The 22,624-nt window shown below is 43.4% G+C and overlaps 1 protein-coding gene across 9 annotated transcripts in view; it reads right to left on the bottom strand.

Annotated features, from left to right (window-relative positions):
- Window positions 1–22,624, bottom strand: part of LOC144152592 (neprilysin-1-like) — a 109,915-nt gene that overhangs the window by 33,051 nt on the left and 54,240 nt on the right. For 3 of the 9 annotated variants that reach the window (XM_077683901.1, XM_077683902.1, XM_077683905.1), the window contains one exon: window positions 18,919–18,948. The exons of the other annotated variants lie outside the window; for them this stretch is intronic. In XM_077683901.1, coding sequence (XP_077540027.1) covers window positions 18,919–18,948 — 30 coding nt within the window. The remainder of the gene's footprint in view (window positions 1–18,918; window positions 18,949–22,624) is intronic. 9 annotated transcript variants of the gene reach the window in all.

The following is a 22,624-nucleotide window of genomic DNA, read 5'->3' on the forward strand; positions in this document are numbered from 1 at the left end:
TGTGTGCCGACTCACTTGAATAGATGCATGCTGGCATGTTAAAGCAAGCAACTGCAGTTAACAAAATCATGCAATACCTAAGTGTTTTTGAGTCAAAAACAGAACTTGCACGTGTTCTAAAAGAACCCCATGCAACCACGAAAATTATAACGCACGTTTGTCTTAAACAAACCTGGCAGGAATTTTCAGGCCAAATAGACATGAATCACGGTATCATTTCAGAGAATACTTGCAGCGCTGCACTTCTTTTGCATCCAAACGTGGGACGAAATAATGGAAAAATGTATTGCAGGCACCTTCAAGGGCTGTGCATTTACCTTCCTTTTTTCTTTCTTGCTTAATTGGAAATTTTTGCACTGTGTCTGGAAACTTGGCTTTTTGCACAACATGCCAGCGGTGCAGAAAGTCAGACACACAAGAGGCAGCGTATAGGTGTTTGGGCAACTGTTAGTTGCAAGAGCAAATCTTTTGGCAATTTGAGATGCATCAGCATAGAAGCCAGCTTCAAAAGGCAGACATTAAATTGCTTGGGTGACCTCAGCTTCATTTGCGAATTCTTCTACGTTACGAATCGGATCTATGTAGTTCATCGTGGAGCCCTCCATTGTTTTGCAAGCATGACAAAGCTCCACAGCACATTCATAGTTGTGAACCATTGATCTAGGTTCTAAGGATTTAAAATAAACTGAATATTTTATCACTTCTTCGCAGGGTGAAGTAGCAGACCAGCTTAAGCATGACCACACATTTGTGATTGCTTTTGCTACGTGAAGGGAATGCATTCGCTGGTAATCAGATATTTGTGCCTACTATAGCGACGCTTACTGCACAAGCATTGTTGGAGAAATCCTCAGATAGGCACCTCGGAGTGCTAAAGCTGAACAAGTAAACAGGAATGTGCAACATTGGATAGGCCTTGGCATGTATATGTGTTATCTCTGAGGGGTTGTGCATGTGCCCACAGCTTAGTCAATATGGAGCACGAGGCATCTGGTATCGCTCTGTGTGGGTTTGAATTCACGCTGGGGTTCTTTTTGGGTGGGAGTGGAGGGGGTAGTACAAGCAGGCTTGGTCATGCTGTCTCTACTAACACACCTGAGCTCCTAACAAATCTTCTAAAACGTGCTCTTCTTGCTCGCATGAGTACTTGATGGCCTGCTTCCTTGCATTCTGTTGCTGATAGACACTCACTTGCCTGCAGACTTGCTTGCTTGCTTAGAAGGTTCGTTGTGGCTTTTTAAGAACTTTAAGACTTTTCACGAGCAGTAAAACTGCTATCTTTCTATTCCAAAGTATTACAAGCAAGCAGTGCAATCGGTGCATGCTTGTTTTATATTCTATTATAGATCAGCAGTATGGAGTTAAGTTTTGAAAGAGGAATGTATGATGCTATGCTTTTTAAACCTATGACAAGCCACTTTTTTTGTTTTTTTTACTATACATAACCTGGCACGATTTCAAGTCGAACATTTTGATGAAGTTTAGTCTTATTACAAAACTGCCTTTGAAAACATTTGCAGTGAATGGGATGCGGGCCTTGCGGGTATTGATTGTCGACGTGCGGATTCATTCGAGGCCATTTTGACCGAGGTAAGTTTTGGGTGGCAGTTGAGCCAAGGCGTAAAGAACTAAGTGCAGCAGCGAGTTAAAAGGATGCTGTTAGCTAAATTTAGCATAACTGGTAGACTGATTTGCCTTGCTGCGACGAACGTGATGGGCAGTTGACAACGAATATTCCAAATGGCTAAAGCATGGCCATTAACTAGGAATATTCCAAATGGCTAAAGCATGGCCATTAAGTAGTCATCCATTTCATACAGGTGTAGCACAAACAGTAACAGAAGCATAGATTCTTGGCTTCAGCTGGAGATTGCTCACTGGTCACTCAATAATGGCTCAAAATAACCGTCGTTTGCTAGGAAAGGGATGTCGTTGCTGAAAAGGTATCATGATTTTTCATCCCGATAAATACTAATTGCCATCCTGCATCTCGAGAGATAACAACGCCAGTCATATTCATCGTCATTAGCCACTGCTCATCAGCCGTCTACTCATCAGCCACGGACCCATCAAAACTGTGGTCGTGATTCTGATTCTCATGAAACTAACGAGCGAAACAAAGACTACCTGTCACTGTCTCTCTTAAAGCATAGCGATCTTGCTCCTCTTGTTCCTCTCCTAGGGGCTAGTCGTCTCTCTGTAAATATCAGGTTGCATTGGTACAGTCCACACGTTGTGAGAATACCGTAAAATAGAAACGTTTGTGCTCAGAAACAGGATTCAACAAGTTCTGTGGATACATTTCAAGCTGAGATGGCTACTGAGACTGGTCATAAATGCGCTTCTACTCGGGAACAAGTTAAGCGCCTCTACAAATGCGCCTCTACTCGGGAACAAGTCTACTCGGGAACAACGCCTCCCACAGCAATTGCGTTGCTGTGGGAGGCGTTGTGTGGGAGCTACTGTTAGATCGGCTTCAACATTCATGGGGCCTCAAAATGGCAATATGTTTTTCTTTAACAAAGCGTCAATACTGATGATCATGGGGTTCCTTTAAAAAAACTTTTCTTGTAATTGTCTAGAGCAGCCAAGGACGTGGTAGTTTGGGGAAGCACGACTGGTTTAGCTGAAAGTGAGGAAACCTCTTGGTACATGGTAACGTTGAATTCAGTTGCTCCTTTACCACCATACATCACAGCTGCCTGGCTCACTTCTTGTTTATTCTAATGCAAACAGGGGCTGCATCACGAAACTTCTGCGAAGGAATTGAAGGAAATGCATTGTATGAATAAAGATTTCTGAGCAATTAAACCATCCTTCGGCAGCAAATTAACACTAAAATGGCTATGGGAAATTCTGTTTCATTTTAAACCAACTTGCTGTCCTCTTTCCACTCTCAAATGTTCTAGGTTCCTATCACGAAAACCGTTACGGTCTAAGGTGTTTCAATTGAAAACCTTTCATTTTGAATGTAGATCCTATACTGCGTAAAAATGAGTTGCCTGTCCTTTTAGGTACGGCAAAATCTCGCGCAGCGCATCATTCTGCCAGGGGGCCATATCCTGTCAATGCGCACACTATGAAAGTAGCTTGCACTTAATGCGTCATATTGCCTGCTGATAAGCATTTTAGCTTCGCCCCTCTCGTCATCATTTACTTCGTGGAGATGGCGGGATTTTTTTTCTTGCATAGGTTGTTGTCACTGCAGTAATTAATAGCAGAATCAGTCCTACAAATCACAGAAACAGCTCGTTTCACGTTGAAAATACTCACAGTAACACACTTTGCACCGCACGGAGGAACATCGGTTGCAGTGATGAGGCATAAGGGTAACTTGTTGTTCTTAAAGGGTCACTGAAGGCAACCAGCAAGTTGGTTTCAAACGGAAGTCGGGCCTTCCAATAGCCATTTCAGCATTGATTTAGTGCCAAGATGCCTTAAGTGCTGAGAAATCGCTGTTGAAATGCTCATCAAACGTGACGCAAACACGACTGCAGTCCCTGTTTGCATCAGGATAAACCGGAAGCAAGTGAAGCAACGGTGATTTATAGCAGTCTAGAAGCAACTGAATACAACATTACCACGTACCAAGCAGTTTCGTCACTTCCGGTCCAATCGCTCATGCTTTCCCAAACTCCGCTGTCATTTGCCGTTCGAGACCACTAAGCAAAATGTTTCTTCATTTGACCCATGATCAGTATTTACGCTTCATTGAAGAAAAACTTTGGCCTTTTGAAGCCCCGCAAGTTGGCGTCGAACGATTTTCTCGTGCGTAGCTCGCATGGTTCCTTAAAAAGCGGTACTGCCACCACAAGTATGGACGAGTAGCACCATCCAGCGGCAGCCAAGAAAGAAGTTGCGCGCGTCCGGCCATTTAAGCCCTTCCGGTGAAACTGTGTTTTTGTTACTTTGAACCTTATTTAAAAAAACGCCAGGTGTAAGAGGGGTATAATAGTGTTCTCCGTAAGCTAATCTATCAACCTAGAGAGACTTGCATTTTAACTTCACTGTCATTTAAAGTTGTGCGGAAGTAATACCTTTTTATTGCTGCAAAAGCTACGATGGGTAATGTACTGGCACTTTGGTTTATGAAGCCTTTGCATTCCTAATTTAAGTACTGAAATTCGCAGGGAACCTGGCCTAACAACTTTATTACTGTACCAAATTATTAAGTTCATTTAACCATAGTGTCTGTTTTGAATTTTACGTGTGGGGCATTTTTTTTTCTTTTTTGCTTTTTCAGGCAGATGTTCCTTTCACTCTCTGCCTGCATTCCGTGAACGGGGAAGTTAGCCTCCGCATCTATGGCCAGCGTGTTTTGACTGCATCATCTTTACTGGGAGGACTGTGTAGTCTGTTTGCATCGTTCTGGGTTTTGAACATTCAATATCCCGGGAAGGCACACTGAGCTCTAACGTTTGTGGAACATGCCTTTTCAGACCTTGCCAGCACCAAACCACGTGTGAAGGATTTAAAACTAATTAACGTTTATCGGATCAATATCGCTTACTAATATTTTATTTGTTTTCAATCCTGTTATCATTGGATTGTCATTGGATTGTCATTGGATTGGGTCAAAAAGAATTGCGTACTATGTTTCTGACTTTTTCTCTTTTATTTTGTTACTGAACAGGGGATCGTTGATGGGCCCTTCAGTTTGTTGATAATACACCTATGTTTTGGTTAAGCAATAGTATTAACGAACATATATAACTTGAAACAATTATCGAAATAATGTTGCAACTGGTGCCCAATGAATCAACTAAAAATCATCCGAAAAACACGAATTTCATGGCATTTTGTTCTCACTCTAAAGAAGGTGTCGCGATACCACCCATTCTGTTCTATATCCTTGCAATTAGCCCGTCAGACTCGGTCACTTTTTTGGCGAATTTGTCTCTTTATCAAAACGCACTGGTATTTTCCACAGCATATTTTTCGTTCTTTTTATTACTCATTTATCCATAGCCATCTCATTGCTGTCTGTCTCCTACATAATTTATCTTTTGTGCCTTTACCGTGTACAAAATGCTCGTTACCTTTGAATATCAAATCGTTACACATCTCTCGCTCATTTCACAACCAATTGAATTTTTTTTGTTGTTTTAAACCACTGCAACCGTATTTTTTTTTTCACTTTGTGTACTGAGTACTGATGCGTACTGATAAGTTCTGATAAGTACTGACGCGTTCTCGATACGCGAGTATTATATAATAATTTCACTTACCATGCGGCTGTGTTTGTGCCTATCTTTGTTTTTCTCGTACTTCTAGTTCTTGTAGTCATATTGTTTTGTTTCTACGGTTTGTTCAACTAGAATTGTATTGCTGTCTTCCATTCCTAACTGGCGTGTTATTTATCAATGTACCATTTATGGTTTCTTATAGGAGGTCGCTGTAAGTTTTTATTTCGGAACCTCCTTGTGTACACCGTGTACCATGTGAACTTGTATGCGAAAGTTCGTTTGAAATAAACCTAAAACCGAGAAAAACCGTGTGAAATCAATACTCCCGTAGGGAACTAGAAACTCTCCCTTGTGGCCTTGAAAAAACTCCTTTCGGAAAGCCTACAAAACCACCCAAACTTTCGTAAAACTCCTTTCAAAAGAAATATATAGAGATGGCTTGGTGGGCTAGTTGGTGTAGCATCATAAAGGGTTAACAGCACACAAACACGACGACACAAGGAAGAGAAGACAGGACAAGCACAAAAAAAGGATGACAAAAAAAATTGAGCGCTTGTTCTGTCTTCTCTTCCTTGTGTCGTCGTGTTTGTGCGCTGTTAACCCTTTTTCAAATATATGCTTCCCTTGAACCTCCTAAAAACTCCCCTCGCGAGGCCTACAAAACTCCCCAAGCCTTCGTAAAACTCCATGCAAAAGAAGTAAATGCTTCCGTTGAAGCTCCTAAAAACGCCCCTTAAATAACATAAGTATTTCCTAAGGGAGCCATATTAGGCTCCTATTCAACCGCGTAAAAATTCCATAAACATCGCTTAAAAACACCCATGAGGAAGTAAAGAATACTCCATTTTGATCTCCTTGAATTATCCCGAACATTCCTTAACACTCTCTAAATACCTCCTTTCTATCACCTCAAAACACCCTGTTTTGAGGAGGTAAACAAAACCTCCCGGTTCCATGTAGTAAAAAAACTCCTACAACGAGGACCATTAGTGGACAGGCGAAAAAGAACCCCTGGGGAGTGTATGGGAGGAAAAAAAGTTTAGAGTGTCTGTTCCTTAACCTTCTAAATAAACCCCACTACAATTTGGTAGGGTGCTGGATACACAGCGGCACGATTGTAGTGGGGTTTATTTTGTAGGCCAAGAAACAGCGGAGCGCATGCAACGGAGGCCGAAGAAGCTCGAGCTGCCGAAGAAGCGGGGGGAAGCCAGAACTGGCCACGATCGCACTAGGCATGCTGCGCCCTTGATGCGTGGGGGCTATCCGGGTTCAGCTTGAATTTCGGCCTGAGCTTGAATCCCGTAACCTGTAGATCTATTTTTCGTTACAAAGTGAGCAAATAGCGAGAACGGGCCAACCGTGCCTTACGCCTTGCTTGTGCGGGCAAATACAGAATTAGCGAAGTAAGCGCACTTAATTAATCGCTGTGGTGGTGTACACTTACACTGTGAGATGGAAAAAATAAAACAAAACTTAAACACACTAAACTATTTAGACCTATTTGGCTACAAAGAGGCAAATCTGGCTCTAACACTAAACAAGCCTCGTACGAATTCAATGCATTAGAGGATGAATCTGAATTTCTGCCCACTTTTTATGCGTCTGGGACGACACGGAATTGGAAGCTCAATCTTGTGGTGGCGTCGACTCGAGTATTAACGCTTTTCCTTGTTTCTAAATAAAGAACGGTTTCAAAGAACGCCTGACTTAAATCCCCTCGACACAACTCGATACAGAAGTTATACAAAAATCCGATATTGTTTTTATCAAAACAGTGCAGTTTAATGGCGCCCATAAATAAGCTAGCATCCCAAAGTAGAAATGTGGATCAACGCCAACGACTCCGCTGTTTGGGATTGATATTGGCAAATTGCAGTCTTTACTGCACAGGGACACAAAAAGAAAAAATGAGCCTGACACTGCTTCACGTCACTACAAAAACAAAAAAAAAACAGAGAAATCGAACAAATTAGTGAGCTGGCATGCCGATTGTTACACTTCGAACCACTCTCTCGCTAAAAAAGTATTTCTTTTAAAGATGTCGACCCGTCCGCGGACTGTTTCTCAAACACAAGCGCCTCGCAAATATTCTGCGCCCGTTCTTCTTCTTCCATCCTCTCTTCCGTCCTCTCCTCTGCTGCCGTTCGGCGAAGCGGGGAAGGGCGCGGGCGCCCGGACACAAAAGACGTGCCATTCACCTCCACACCCGGCGATAACCAGTTTTTTTGGTTCCTCTGGCACCATCCCACGCTAAGCTAAAGTGACCGTGCTGTCGCGAATACCTACTACGCTGCGTCGCCACTGCCGCCAGTGGCGCTAACAGCCAACATCGCGACATCGGCGGAGTTCGATCGTTCGATTACCTGCAATATAATATTACTGCTGCTAGAGGGGTTGGTAATTATTCAATAAAAAATAATCGTAAAGATTAACATCGGACTCAAAAGGCGCCGTACGTTTTTTATATTATCTCGAGTCAATGTTTTCACGCTCAATTTTCACAAGAATGCATAGTTGTGGCATAGCCATCGCAAACCGACTTGAAACCAAGCCAAAGTCCCTTGTTCGCCATCCCGGATGTGCGGGCAGCAGCGCGGTGCGGTCGTTCTTACTGTTCTGTGCAAATTTACAGCTTTTCTCGTGTTGTTGGCGATTTATGTGCCGTGTGCGAATCTTTTCAACGAGCATTGCAGTGCAGCTGGCGATACATTGAATTTATTGAAGGAAAAGCCATCGTATGCGCTCTTCTACCGCCGGTGAACAAGTATTGTGTGTCCTTGTCGTGTCTGTGCGCTGTGATCGTACGGTGAAGAAGCTTGCGAAGTTAGGGGTTACTATCTTTTTTAGCAACGCTTTGGAATCTTCCAATTTAACAACCTTGGGAGCCCCGCTAGAGCGACGTTATTATAAGGTAATTTCATTCTTTCCAGGCGCTCCTAGCGTCACTAAATAAGCTACGCTTAAGAGTACCGCCACTTCGTGCACCCGGAAGCGTCTGGGGGCCATTTGTTTCTGGCTTGCAGTGTTGCCATCTCTCCCAACGAAACCACCGCTGGTTGTGACGGGCAGAGTGCGACCGGCCGCTCTAGCGTCCGCGCCACAGAGAGAGAGAGAGAGAGAGAGAGAGAGAGAGAGAGAGAGAGAGAGAGAGAGAGAGAGAGAGAGAGAGAGAGAGAGAGAGAGAGCGCCCCAAAACAAAGTGGCTGCGCCCATATGCAAACAAATATCATGTGGTGCCGACCGACCAATGAAAATACTGACGGAACATAACAATGGGAGAAAAGAGTGCCGATACTCTTAAAACCTTTCTTTAGTGACGCTAGGCGCTCCGGTACATTTCATCATGACTAACGTTGTGCAGACCTACCTGTATGGCTATATTCACGACTTGGCTATTTGTCGCTATATAAACAGTGTTTTTATGCATGCTGCGTCGAGTTCGGCCTAAAGGGTATGATTTCACTTCAGCCTTTTAAAAATACTTTACGTAAGTGTAACAAATTAAAGGGGGAGGAATTGTACCGGCACACAACATTTTGACATCGGTATTTTACTGTCTTCCGCTCTGCTGTATTGTTCTCGCCTGTGCTCTATTTGCTAAAGATCTAACAAAACCTTTGAAGGCAAGTGAATGAATAAAATCCCAGACGCAGTGCCGCTACATAACGGAGCAGCAGCCCTGTATTACCTAGTACGAAGTGTCATAAAAAAAGAAAGAACAGCATGATTAAGGTAAATAAAATGTTTGACGACCCAAGTTAACGAAAATGAAAAGAAATGAAGGAGGTCGAATCGAACACGTGCCTGTCGGATCAATAACACACTCACGAATTCACGAATACTGCGCCATGCAAGCACACCTGACAGCCCTAGGCTGAGAGGCACATCTACCAGTCACAAACAGAATAGTGTGTTCAACCAGTTAGGAGACATGGCGGTAAAATATACTTACAAGCTAAAGTGCTGGCTGCCGGCAGCATATTTGCTTCCTAATTTGACCGATTGTTTGGAGAAAGAGCGTTCCCTGATTGCAGAGCAGTGACTCAGGTGACAAACGTGGCCTAAAAGTACTTCATTCCAACTAAAAAAATAATACTGCCCAAGAATATAACAAATTCATTGATTGCTTTTGGAAAATAGAGACCATGTATCCGGAGAAGCTAGGGTTTGAACCTAAAGCATCTTTACACAAGTCTGATGGGTTACTTTGACACCCTAAAGGCAAGCAGACACTTTGGCTTTAAAACCAATGCAGAAAAAAAAAATGTGCTGCGTAAGTAGCAGTTGGAAACAGACGGCACACTGTTGTCATATATTAGGCTTTTACCACAAAGTTCAAATTCTCTCCATGTATCTTTCCGTGAATTTCTTATTTGCCAATTTTTGTCTCAGGTGCTACACTCTTAGGAAAAAGGGACTAAATTAGGGACTTAAATACAGCCGTTAGTCTTCGCGGGCGACCGTTCATCTTCAAGGGGAGTATCTGCGGCAGAGTACGTGCCGTGTGCATAAATGCGGACTAAGTGTTCGTCCCCGCCGATCTATAAGGAATAACGGGAAGGCGAAACGCATGCAGTTAGTCTCTTTGCTGCGTCGTTAATCCCCTAATGGCGTCGTCGTTGCCCTTTCGCGCATATGTCTGCGAACAGTTTTATATTTCCAAAACGCAAGCCATTGCAGTCACTGGGTGCTTTAGATGGTGCCACCCGAGAAAATATTGATGTTAGTTATAATAAAATCGCCTAGGGTTAGTAGAGCGGCGGGTAATGGCAAGGAGCGGCAAAGCGCGATTGCCATACGCTTCTCGGCGAGGTTTTGTTGATACGCTGTGTTGCATACGATTCGTGCGAGGTAATAACGGCCAATTAAAGCTTTCAAGCGCCTTAACAGTAACGCAAAAATTAGTGACAATAGCAAAAGTGGATTCCTGAGCCTAATGAATATGTAAATGTTTAACAGACGAGAAAAAACGCATGTTGCTGATGACAACTGCAAAACAAAAATGCTCGCTACAGGTAAGCGTCTCGAAGTTATCTTCTACACTCGGTACATAATTGCCTTGGGCACCAAAGCTATGACATGCTGCAACTGCTGCAAAACCCGCTTGCATTTCACAGTCGCAATCGTCTAGCGACGCAAATTTGAAGAATTCAGGCTAAGCAACACCGAATTCGCTTTCGCCGATGCAGGAAAATATGGCGTGTTTCCTTATTCTGACACTCACACAGACGACACCTTTGACATACGTTACATAGAGCACTTAACATATGTATCGAACACTAAGAAAGCACTTAGCTTGCGCTAATTTGTCCGGAAACAAATGAGTCGTCCGATCGCCCAGCTACCTATCTCAACTAGACGACGACGAGTTCCTGGTTATTTACGAGAAAAACTGTGGCTGTGAGGCTCTACTTCGAATCGAACTGAGCAATAGTCCCTAAACCTAGCAAAGCGCTAAGCGCAAGGCGCAAAACACGGTCACGTTCGCTTGCACAGATAGAAATTCGGGCACCAGTTGCCATGAATCTGTTGCGTTATGCACAGAACTACACGCTGTACACTTGAATATTATCTACCTCAGCTACCACCCGGCGGCGTGGTCCAGTTCAATAAATAAAAAAAAAAACCGGCGTGGTCCAGCGGATAGCGCGTCGGGTTACTTGTGTATGTTTCCTGGCGTCAGGGGTTCGACACCTGCCGGTGCCGGTGTTTTTTTTTTCTTCTTTCTGCACTCTACGCAGTTCGACCTTGGGGAGTATCGGAACGGACCATCCGGGTGAGGGAATAACCGTTCGTCCCCTCGCAGTTAGTCCCCAAAGGGACTAATGATTGTGGCAGAGGCCGTTAGTCCCCGAAAGGACGAACGTTTAGCTGCGTTTAGTCCTTTTTGCCTAAGAGTGTAGGCAGCTTGCGCTAGAACATGTACAGGCGTCAAACTTTCAAACTGATGAATACCGGTTTTGACTAAGCACTTGCTCGACTTGCTAGCATAAATTGAAATTTGCCATTGCTTGTAATCACAACCTGCTGACTGCCTTTTTCGGAGCAGTTTTGAATAAGTTGGGCTGAATGTGGTGTGAGTAATAGCAAAATCACTGAATAACATTTTGGCTGAACGTTCCATCCGACGTGCCACTGACTGATGCTACACCAGCATTGCGCGAGGGCTTCGTCAACCTGTTGTGACCCACGTTCGGACTCTAGGAATTACCCATATGATTGGTCGGCACTGTATTAATATACTGTTTTAGTGCTGCTACTGTATAGAAAATCTCACCAAGGAAAGGAAAGAAAAAGTTTTAAAATATTTCTCATTGGCAGCAACTCTGCTGTTTTTTCACCACACCAAACAAAATTGTTTCGTGTTCTCCTTCTGTGTAAACTGGCACCGGACGCCGTTATTATACTTTGACACTCCTCTGGCTTTGTTACGATAAAGGCAAAAATGTGGATATACCCATATCTTATATGATCCCTTCAAGCTGCTGCTTAGTGCTACTTGTTTGTTAATCTTACTGCAAGGCACACAGCATACTTCAGCGTTACAAGAGTGTGAAAGACTGCGAAATTCAACTTACGCATTTTTTTTCTGTCACGTTCTTTCTGGCAAGTTGTTTCCTTTCACGGTTCAGGTATTTTTTTCCACTAGTCGGCAAGCACAAAGTATTATGCGCCCATACATTCATGCAGCCATTTACAATAATTGCCTGTTGTAGTAACTCTAGTTTACAGTACCATCTGACACTAGTTTTTTTAATCAAGGCAACAATTTTGTAAACCAGTTCATGGAAGTTGACAGTTTTCTAATTTTGTTTTGACATTTCAAACATTGAAATTTCATAAAACAAAATCCACAGGTTGACAGGTATGCTTTTGGACAGGTTGGGGGTTTCTCCTTTCAGGCAGTGGATCACCCAGTCTTGATAGGGCTACGCGGATTTCTTTTGGGCCTTAAAGATGTGGAAGGTAGGATAACGAGCCCATGGGCGTGATTTTGCATCTCCCTGCCGGTCCTAGTCATTCTTCTAGATTTCAGGCGCTTTAATGCGGAAGGCATTCAAGTAAAGACATTCCACTCCCTACCCATTGTAGAAATAATTTATGTAGCTAGCTTGCCTTTAGACATTAAAATCTGTAGGAAACAAACTTATACATTTGTTGAACTGCTCTCTCCTTGCCTTGCTTTCCAAAAATACAAACCATCTAACCTATAAAATAGCAAGCTACTTCGACCAGCATTGTTAATGATGAAGGGATGCAATCATCATTTCGTACTATACTGGTGTAAACAAACGTCTGTTTCTTGTATTTTGCACGCTACAGAGTCAAGTATCCAAGTGGACCCTGCAAGGCTCCAGACCTCCCGTGATGCTTTCGTGAGCACCCGCTTTGCCATGAAACACTTCACTATTTCACTTGGTCAATGCAAACCTTGATGACAGTTCTTAGAATATTTTAGCATTATCGAAGCAGACTCAGTATATATTTAGTACAGTCAACTGAACTTTACGACTCAATTGTTGAAATAACCTGATAAAAAATTCAAATGAAATCAAACGAGCTTTCTTGAATATGCTGAATAGGTTTCCATTTGACATTTCTCAACAGGAACTCAATAGGAGAATCAACTGAGAGTCAACACAGACTCAACTGGAACTCAACAGGCTTTTCTCAATATACTTTCAATTGATACGTCACTTTCAATTGATACGTCATAATAGAAACTCAACAGGAAAAGTGTATTGAGAGTCAACATAAAGTCAATTGGAAATCAACAGACATGTTGACCATAGTCAATAGACTCTCAATTGAAACACAGCATTGAGTTTCAATTGAAACACGGCGGCCATTTTTCAACGAGAACTCAAGACAAAATTTCTATTCGAAGTCAATTGACTGTCAATACAATGTACTGAGTAAAGTCAATTGACTATCAATTCAATCTCAATAACCATTTTACTGAGGGCCCCCCTCTCCCTCTTCTGGGAATTCCCGGTAGGTCAGCTCACGGGCGGTGGCGTGCGCCACCTCGTTTTCAGCAAGATATATGTGGTCAGGGAACCACACTATACGGTCCTTGTGCTACAATGTTGGAGCTTATGCGGGTGATGAGTCCCGTGGCGCAGCGTCGACAAGCGGATTGAGCGTCGGTGAGCATTGCAGTGACAGATGAAGGTGGGTTGGTGATGGCCAAAGAGATTGTAGCCTCCTCGGTGATATATCAGTGGATGTCGTAGGTATGGGAAGAAGCTGTGATGTCCCTGGTTGTGTAGATTGCTGCTACTGCATGGGCTGGGTATGCGTTGTACGGGGATGCGTCTGTGGAGTAGGCGTCGGGATTGGCGCCGTACTTCTTGAGGAGTAGGCGAGGGGAACGTTTGCAGCGAACTGCGTTGTAAACGGGGTGCTTGTGTTTGTGGAGTGCGTGAATCTCCGCTTGGGCTGCTGCCGAGAGGCTGCAGAAGGTTTCGGGGAGGGAGCAGTAGGGTGGCCCAGGCGATCACGGATGTGTCGTCCAGTAGCGGTGATTTAATGTCTTTGAAGCTGGCTGGTAGTATTGGCTCCAATGAGTTCCGAAACAGTATTGTAGAGCTCAAGCTGGAGCAGGAGATCAGTAGATCAGTAGATCAGGAGATCAGGCTGGTACACCTAGCGCTTTCTTGTATGCCTTCAGTATGAGGAGGTCGATCTTTGTTGTTTCGTGTGGTTTTGAGACAGGGTGCTCCGTAAGTGATGCGACATGTGAGTATGGCTTCGAGTATTCGGCCGGTCTCTGTCTCTTTGAGGCCGAGGCGGCGAGAGCAGACCCGTTGTATGAGGTGTGGGAGTCGAGCCACTATTTTCAGCAGACGTGGAAGGAATTGTGGTGGTATTAAACCCCGAGGATGTGCAGTGTAGGTACTCTGGGGACTGGTTGACCATCGATTGATATTGCCGCGAACCATGCATTGGGTTTGTTTATTTATGTTTTGCTTTTACCGCCCGACTGCGCCGGTCTGTGTTATCTGTCTGCCAAGGGAAGCGCGTGTTCCATTCTTTCTTTCTATGCCGCATGTGTTATCTCTTCTGATAGAGACAGCGTTCCGAACTAACGTGAACAACCTAGAATAATCTTCTTTGTTCTGGATGTAAATCCACGGTTCTAGAACCACTCTCGCCTAAAGATAAAAATCCTGCAGAGCAGACGCCGCGGCATTCCATTCGACTCACCGACGCTCGCCGACGCACGTCACTTTTTGAGTTGTTAGGGGAGCACAAGTTCGCTCCAATAAACGTGCTTTTCCTTCAAGACGACTGGCTCATCTTTGGCTACGTGACAATATTCATGGTCTGGTGTTCGTTGTAGGTGATGGCCCGGCGTTAAACTTTGGGTTATTAAGACAGCCGACTTGGCTGCCGCGCAGCGAAGTCCACATGTGCGGAGATAGAAAGTGACGGTGACCGAATTTGCCGCAGATTGTCGTGTTAGAGGCCCGAGGCACCTTTGGAGGACCAAATTGCAATATAGTGTGCGTAGAGTGCGCCGAAGACACCGGCGGTGATTGATATCAGTGGCGGGAGTCCGGCCATCCATAGCAATATTAAATAGCAGGGGGAATATGACTGACGCTTGTGCGGTGCTTTAGGCAGGTCTATAATACGATAGGATCAATAGCGTTACAACAAATTTTCTAGTTCAAAGTCACATGAAAACAGAACATTAGTTCTCGTAATTCAATGGACTGCCTGGTAGCAATAAAAATTGCTATGCGTGACTCAGCGATACCGTTGGTTCGTCTTGACACAGAGAGTTAATTCACTGATAGCGGTATTATTTCCTGTACTACGAAACTTCTGGACAAAGACATCACACATTGATAAATCTGCGTTATTATTTCCTCTATTCCGCTATTGGTGACACTAGAAGCCTAAAATTTGGAAACTTTTAATGTCGTTACCTTTTTCTGATGAAACCGACGACATGTCCTGTGAAGCTAACCGCAAACTCAGTATAGATCTCGTTTCTTCTCGCGAAACAACATGCTTTTCTTTATGGACCTCCAGAATGCATTACTGAGTTTCCTGTTTCGTTTAACAACCCGCACCAAGCGTGCGAAATCGCTTGTCTCCTTTTACAGCCAAGACAGCCTTCCGAATTGTAGCGATTTTTTGTTTCGAAATTCCTGTCGAAGCAATCATCCGAAGCAATGTAGTCTTGCCTTCGAATGTGATTCAAAGCAGTAAGTCACTCTCTGCGCAAGAGTCCAGCTGTGACACTTTTCTGTCGCACTATATCTTTTCTTCTGTTTCCCGCTTTGTTGAGATCAGTACTAAAGGGTCGCCCGTCACGTTGAACATCAAACCGCTAGAGCTCAGCTTGTGTACCTGTGCGTCGACTTCGTGTAACGGGTGACATATTTAAATACCAGCATTATATTTAAGGCCTTAGGTTCTCAAATATAGAAAACGGCCGCCGCCGGAAAGAGTAAACAAAGATATTGGGACAGCTGCGACAAGTGGCGCGAAGACTGGGCGAACCTAGCTTATTCCGCTTAGGGTTCCTTATGCATAATATCGTTCGTTTCTACCTTATAAAACAAAGTTGTTAGACCAGCGGCTGTCCTGTGTGTTTATTCTCTCCGTCTCCGTGTCTTCTACGCTGGTTCCGTTCAAGACAGTAGATACCTCTTTATTCTGCAAATAAATAATATCGATTTTCGACTACGGCAAAATGGCGGCCATTGTGGACGGGGAAACTGATCTTAGATCGGCGGTGGCGCCTGGGGTATGCAAAACGAAATGAGCAATGACGATTCACGGTAAGAAGCAGACGAATGAGGTAGCACACCATCAGAAAACCTATTTTGTCGATAGCTTAGGATGGCCACAAATACTTACATAGCAGCTAGTACAAATCATGATACTGTATTCCTGCAGGTCGTCGTTGTCGATACCAGTCATCTGGTTTCAGATCAACTGTCGTCTGCTGTGCCAGGTTACCCCGCTTACCGAAATAAGACTTACGATTCTTTGTTCACGTTTGTTGCTTTGTTCTTGTTTTACTTTTATTATTACTTTGTGCGTGCGTGTCTGTGCTTGTGATATGGCGTCATGAGATCATTCACAACATACGAAAAGGCCTATCCTGTTCACCTGCAGTGAATGCTACCATGGCGTCATGTCACGAGCCCAGAAGGTTTGCCGTTCGGCAGGCTTGAGAGACAGGTAAGGTGTGCCGTACATAGCGTGCCTTCTGGTTCCTTTACTCCGGCCGGTTTGGTCTTGATGCGGTGAATGAATTTAGTTAGCTGAGTCATGGTGCGTTGAACTTGTAGTATTGCATCGGAGACTAATCCGTCCTGTGGGATGGTGAGTCCGAGTTGGCTCAAAGGCAAACTGCAATCAAAATTTCAACTTCCTGAAAACTTTATTTCCGTATGGTCAGCCTAAAAAGACCGCATCCATGCTTAGGCAAGAAGGACTAAAATTTCGTCTTCTGGGGTCTACTTGTCTTTGCCCCAATCATTACACCCTTTAGGAACTAAATGTGAGTGGACGAAAGGTCAGTCCGCCACCCGGTTGGTCAGTTCCGATACTCCCCAAAGGGCGAACTGGTGAAAGGAAGTCGCAAAAAAAGAAAAAAAGAAATGAAGCTAGCACCAGAAGGGATCGGAACTCCGACTCCCGCAACAGTAGCCAAGGAGCAGAATATGCTACGACGCCGCGACGGAATTCTCTGTAGAAAATGTGTATTGAAGTGTACGCCGTGTAGTACTGTGCAGAACGCGTCAGATTCATTGCAAGCCGATCATTCGTGGTTCTCTAGTTAAAAGAGCAATGAACGAGCTCTCATTAGAAGCTTTTTTTGTTCTGGTGAACAGCACTTGCGTAGTAGCAATATGTTATACTGAACGGTTGCTGCTGAAACTTGGTGGGACATATCTCCATATACAAAAGAAGCCTTTTACATAGTTATCTCAGCTTTGAACTTTCTTGTCTGTACTCCAGTTTTGCGCGTAACACAAATAGCCCTGACTTGCAGTTCTTTTCTGGTTATTATAAAAAAAATGTCATGTACAAAAATGTAATAATGCCCTAAGGCTCTTCTCGCCAGAGAATTTATCAACTGGAATCCTAAACTTCTCACCATGCAGACCCGCAATGTTTTGGGTGTGTTGTTAGAGTTCCGGAGGCTTTAAGGGCGCGTCAGAAAAGCAGTTCTATGCTTTCTGGATGGCTTACTCTGTCTTATAGCTGTTCTTATTGGCAGCCACAATATATTAAGTATATAAGAATAGGCAAGCAAATGAAAGTTTCCCGGCAAGCAATACAAGAAAGTCGAACTGCGAGACTGACCTAGAGGCGTCATTGTTCAGCGAATCCAGTAAAGCATGATATAAGTCAGACAAGGGCAAGACCAAAGACAGAGATAGCTGCAATTTAGAGTTATCTTGTGCATGCGCTGCGCTTCTTTGAATTATTTCTTGTTGACTTTCTCCAGGCTTCCCAAGGATATAACATCCAACCTAAAAGCTTTTCGGAGCAACCTCCGAAAGACACGGAAGGAAACAATCAGCATCCCGAACATCGTACACGAGGGTACAATATAGCTGAGAACTCGGCCAAAGCAAACCACTTTGACAACTACTTCAAAACGATCATTTTGAAACAACGCAGCCTCGAAGTGATCCCCACATACATGGTTAGCATAGAAAGTGCAATGCCGCCTATTACAATATCCCTGGAAGGAATAACAAAAAGCTTAGACTCTCTAAACGAATCGAAGGCTACCGGTCCAGATGAAATATCCCCGAAAGTGCTAAAAGCCTGTTCATCCATCGTATCACAATATATTTATATCATATACCGCAAGTCTCTTGAATCGGGACGGCTCCCGCAGGACTGGAAAATAACATATGTTGTACCGATTTATAAAAATGGACGAAAAGCAAATATTGAAAATTACAGGCCCATTTCATAATTCTGTATCTGTTGCAAGATATTTGAGCATATTCTTTACAGCAACGTCACAAAGCACCAAGAAAAAAATAGTTTTTTTTATCCTAATCAAAATGGATTTCGACAGGGGCTCTCTTGTGGAACCCAACTAATTGAACTAATACATGACCTTGCTACTTCTGGTTAGGATAGGCTTCAGACGGACGCTATCTTCATTGATTTGCGAAAGGCATTCGACCGCGTTTCACACAGCCTAATGATGCACAAATTTAGAGCCTTAACAATTTATAATAACGTTTTAATTTAGATTGAGGAGTACCTTTCCGACAGAAAACAATGTGTTGTTGTAGGGGGCAAAAAAGGTGGAACTGAATTCGTGACGTCCGCAGTACCTCAAGGATCGGTTCTGGGGCCACTGTTGTTTTTGGTCTATAATAATGACATAGTAACTACGACTTCATCCATCATCAGGATGTTTGCAGATGATTGCGTCATCTGCCGCACAGTGAGTGACTACAATGATGTGTCAACTCTGCAAAAGGATTTGAACAACATTACCTCTTGGTGCCACACGTGGGAATTGGGGAACACAGCTAAGTGTTACTATGTTTCTTTCAGTAAAATTAAAAAAATTGTCGATTCTTCCTACCACATTGGTCCTCAAGCTCTAAAAAAAGTATCTGAAGTTAAATATTTTGGCGGCACTCTCAGTGCAGATCTGACTTTCAATCATCACATTGATAAGACCGTAAAAAAGCAGTTAGTGTACTTGTGTACCTGCGTGTGTACTTACTCGATCGCAACCTTCGCAATGCTCCTTCATCTGTGAAAAAAGCCGCGCATTTTTCGCTGGTCAGACCCATCGTAGAATATGAGAGTGTCGCATGCGACCCTCACAAAGAGTATTTAATACAAAAACTTTAAGCAATACAGAATCGCGGAGCCAAGTTTATTCTCAATAATTACACTTGGAGGGCAAGCGTCACAGAAATGAAATCATCCATAGCCCTAGAACCCCTCAGGGAGCGACGAAGAAATCATAGATTAAAACTTCTATATTGTATATATAACAATTTAACAGGAATCACGAAGTAGAAATATTTGCAAACACCCCATTATGTATCCCTAAGACATGATTACATTAACAAAATACTAGAGATAAAGTGCAGGACCAATCATGAAACAAGTTTTCCTTTTTCCCTTTGACTATACCCCAGTGGAATCAATTGGCAGCCGACATCCTTTTGACTACTGTTGTGACGTTCACTCGCGTGCTTAGTGAATTGTGATGCTTTCATTGTGTAAATGTTATACTGTTGTGTGCTCCCTTTTAGTTATTATATTGTTCACTCGCGTGCTTAGTGAATTTTGATGCTGTAGTTGTATAAATATTATTTTGTTGTGTGCTTTCTTTTGGTTATTACATATTGACAAAACAGTGACTGTGCTAGTGACTTTATTGCCATTTTTACTATAAAACTCACTCCCCGGCTATAATGCCTCGGCGCTGCAGGGTAATGTCGAAATAAATAAATAAATAAACTAATATCTGTGGCGATTGCTTCAAATGCAAACACTCAAAACTTCTGCGTGATACTGATTTGAAGTAAAATCTGTCATATTTTTTTCTCACATTATGGGGTGTGCAACAAAGCTCCACAAGTAAAATCGCGCCACAAGTTTTGATATAGCTCCCTTTTTAACCAAGGCACACTCATGGTATCTCGCTAATGTGTCTCATTAATTTTGGTTCATTGCACGGGTTAAGGCCTACCCTATTCCACTGCCAACCACTGTTTATTCAGTCAACTTAAAATAGTAGAGTGTTCGCATGAGAACAACTTTTAAAACAACTTTAAACAGACCATATAAAATACGTAAGATATGTAGGGCTCCCATGGGCCTAAAAATACTTGATGGACACCAACCTTCTCCGTTTATCGTTCCAAAAGTTTTGCACTATAGCTTAGCCTAATACATTTAACTGAAAACTTTGATTACCAGCGTTAGCCGTAAAATACACGCTAGAAAAAGGAAAGAAAATGAACAGCTACAACAGATATTTTCATTTAGTCTCGAATTTGTTCCCACTTTAGACTTCATACCACGCAGGAAGCTGAAAAGGCAAATATTTTGACCCTAAAGGCTCAGAGCTTCTGCGAGGCTTCGATAGAAGTATATTTGGTGCTCCGTATTGTGCATAATGCACGTGTTGCACTAATGCCGGTAAATACTTTTTCAGTACTTCTATTTATTTACAGTTCTGCGTAATCGAGAGGCGTGAGCTTTAGAACAAAGCTTACTCGTCAAATTTAGAACCTACGCATCGGAAAGCAGAATTTTCAAGAGAAAAATACGTTTAGCTTGTGTTCAGTCGACCAGCGTAACAAAAAAACTAGTAGAAAATTGTGCGCGAAGTCGAAACACTAAGTGGAAATAGCAATCTGTGCGCATACATACTCGGAATTTCAGTGAATCCCTTGGTGCCGCGTCTCCATAATTATCTTTCTATTTTCCTTGTTCACGTCCTTTATCTGGCTTTTTTTTAAAGGTGTTAAGAAGGCTAAATGAAACAGCATATTTCGATGGAGCCAGCCTTTGGTCACCCACTAAACTCCATACCTGCCCTGAAAGACCTGCCCTGTAACCGAAAAACAATACGAACAGTTTAAAAACATTGATATTTTACGCCACACGGTGACAGCGGTGACGTAATAAATAAATACCCGGCCTCTTCAATTTAAGAGCCCCACAGTGCTTAATTGCGCACATCCCCACAATGCGTTTAATTTACTAAGCCCATCTCCCCTTTATGTTTAATTTACTACGCACCGGCAGCTCAGTGTTCAAGGTACTGACTGTGCTACTGAGCACAAATGTGCGGTTGGTGACTACGCAGGAGACGCAAAAGGATCAGTTTGTCAACATTTGAGCCTACGTTATACATCATTAGGCGTTATCAAATATTCCGTAGCCCTCCACCATGCATGGCTGACCGCAAAATACTGGCTGTATATTTTGTTCCGAAATCCCTGTTTTAACAAATATTTATTATTTTCATAATGGATATCGGGATAATAGATACCGCTGTCGGATATCGCTGTCCGATCGCTCTCGGATGGAGTAACATACACCTATTGAGGGATGGACAACTATGCTTCAAACGAAGGAGCGATCAAGAGAGAGCGCCAGCCGCCGATGCTGCTCGAATGCAATTATTTATCCTCCTAGCGGTTCAGATGATTTTATGTGCACGTTAATTCTAGTTAGTCAATCATTAAGGAGTGCTCCAGTGAACTCGAGGAGACAGCTCGTATACGTTGCTCAAAAATCAATTGAGCAGATGTTCGTTTTTCTAGCTTAAGAGTAATTGGCGAAATTTTGCGATTTCCGGGCCCGTCTCACAGGCACTCCGTGTCACGAACAAACCGATTTCCATACTCAAAATCACACTTTCTTGTTTTTTTTCTGGTGGAAGGATTTTGAGGAAGTTGACGAAAGCCATCCGGTACGGCACGTCATGTGCAACGCGTTATATTGACGCAAACGTGAGGCCTGCACACGACTACCTGCACTCTCACAACGCTTATTTTATTAGCGTAGTGTAACGTTTGGCACAACACACTTGAACCTGTCGCTATTGGCTTAACCTTAAAAAAATGGGTGTCTTGAATAAAATAGTGGGACCTTAGTAATGTTGGACCCTTCGTCTGAGTGGACCTTTCATCTTGTTATACATTTAGGCTCGATTGGACATTCAACCTCAATGGATCTTTCGTCTCGTTGGGCACTCAGGCTCGATTGGAGCCTCAGACTCGGTGGATATTTCGTCTCGTTAGACATTCAGGCTCGATTGGACCTTTAGTCTCCTTGGACATTCAGGCTAGTTGATCACGTGACCAATTGGTCCTTTGGACTCGTTGGATCTTTCGTCTCGTTGGACCTTCAGGCCACAAGCGCAAATAAACTCTCATACAAAAAAATATAAACCACCTAAAAAAAGGTAGAAAGAATACGTACTGGGCGAACGGGTCAGTGCCACACAGGCCTGCCTTTCTGCATGTGTCATTAGCATTAGCCGTGCTCTTTTTTTTATCAAGGATGGAATACCTGGTACCGGCAAGGTAGAGCAATACGTATCGTTTCTTGAATAGCAGAAAATTCTTACCATGCCCAAACAGTTTCATGTGCCACGTCTATTACTACTCCTCGGAGGATTAATAAACCACGAACTTGTCCGTTCTACGCGTCCTCAAACAAAATAACGCGCCCCTCCGTCTAATGACGACCATGGCTGAACACGAAGCGCTGTCGTGATAGATTCCCTGGTTGGCCTGTACCACACTGCGAGTATGTGCCACTCTGGAGGTACGCATCGCTTTTCTAGAATACCCACAGCAACACTCGGGTGTGCACTCCGTAGGCCTAACGTTGTGCTTTGGGGTGTACGGCGGGCGCAAATCGGTACGTGCTGCTTGACATTTCGCTTCAGCCACGTC

Source organism: Haemaphysalis longicornis, unplaced genomic scaffold (assembly GCF_048455015.1).
Source record: "Haemaphysalis longicornis isolate Haplotype H1 unplaced genomic scaffold, Haemaphysalis longicornis Haplotype H1 scaffold_9, whole genome shotgun sequence".
Classification (NCBI taxonomy): domain Eukaryota; kingdom Metazoa; phylum Arthropoda; class Arachnida; order Ixodida; family Ixodidae; genus Haemaphysalis; species Haemaphysalis longicornis.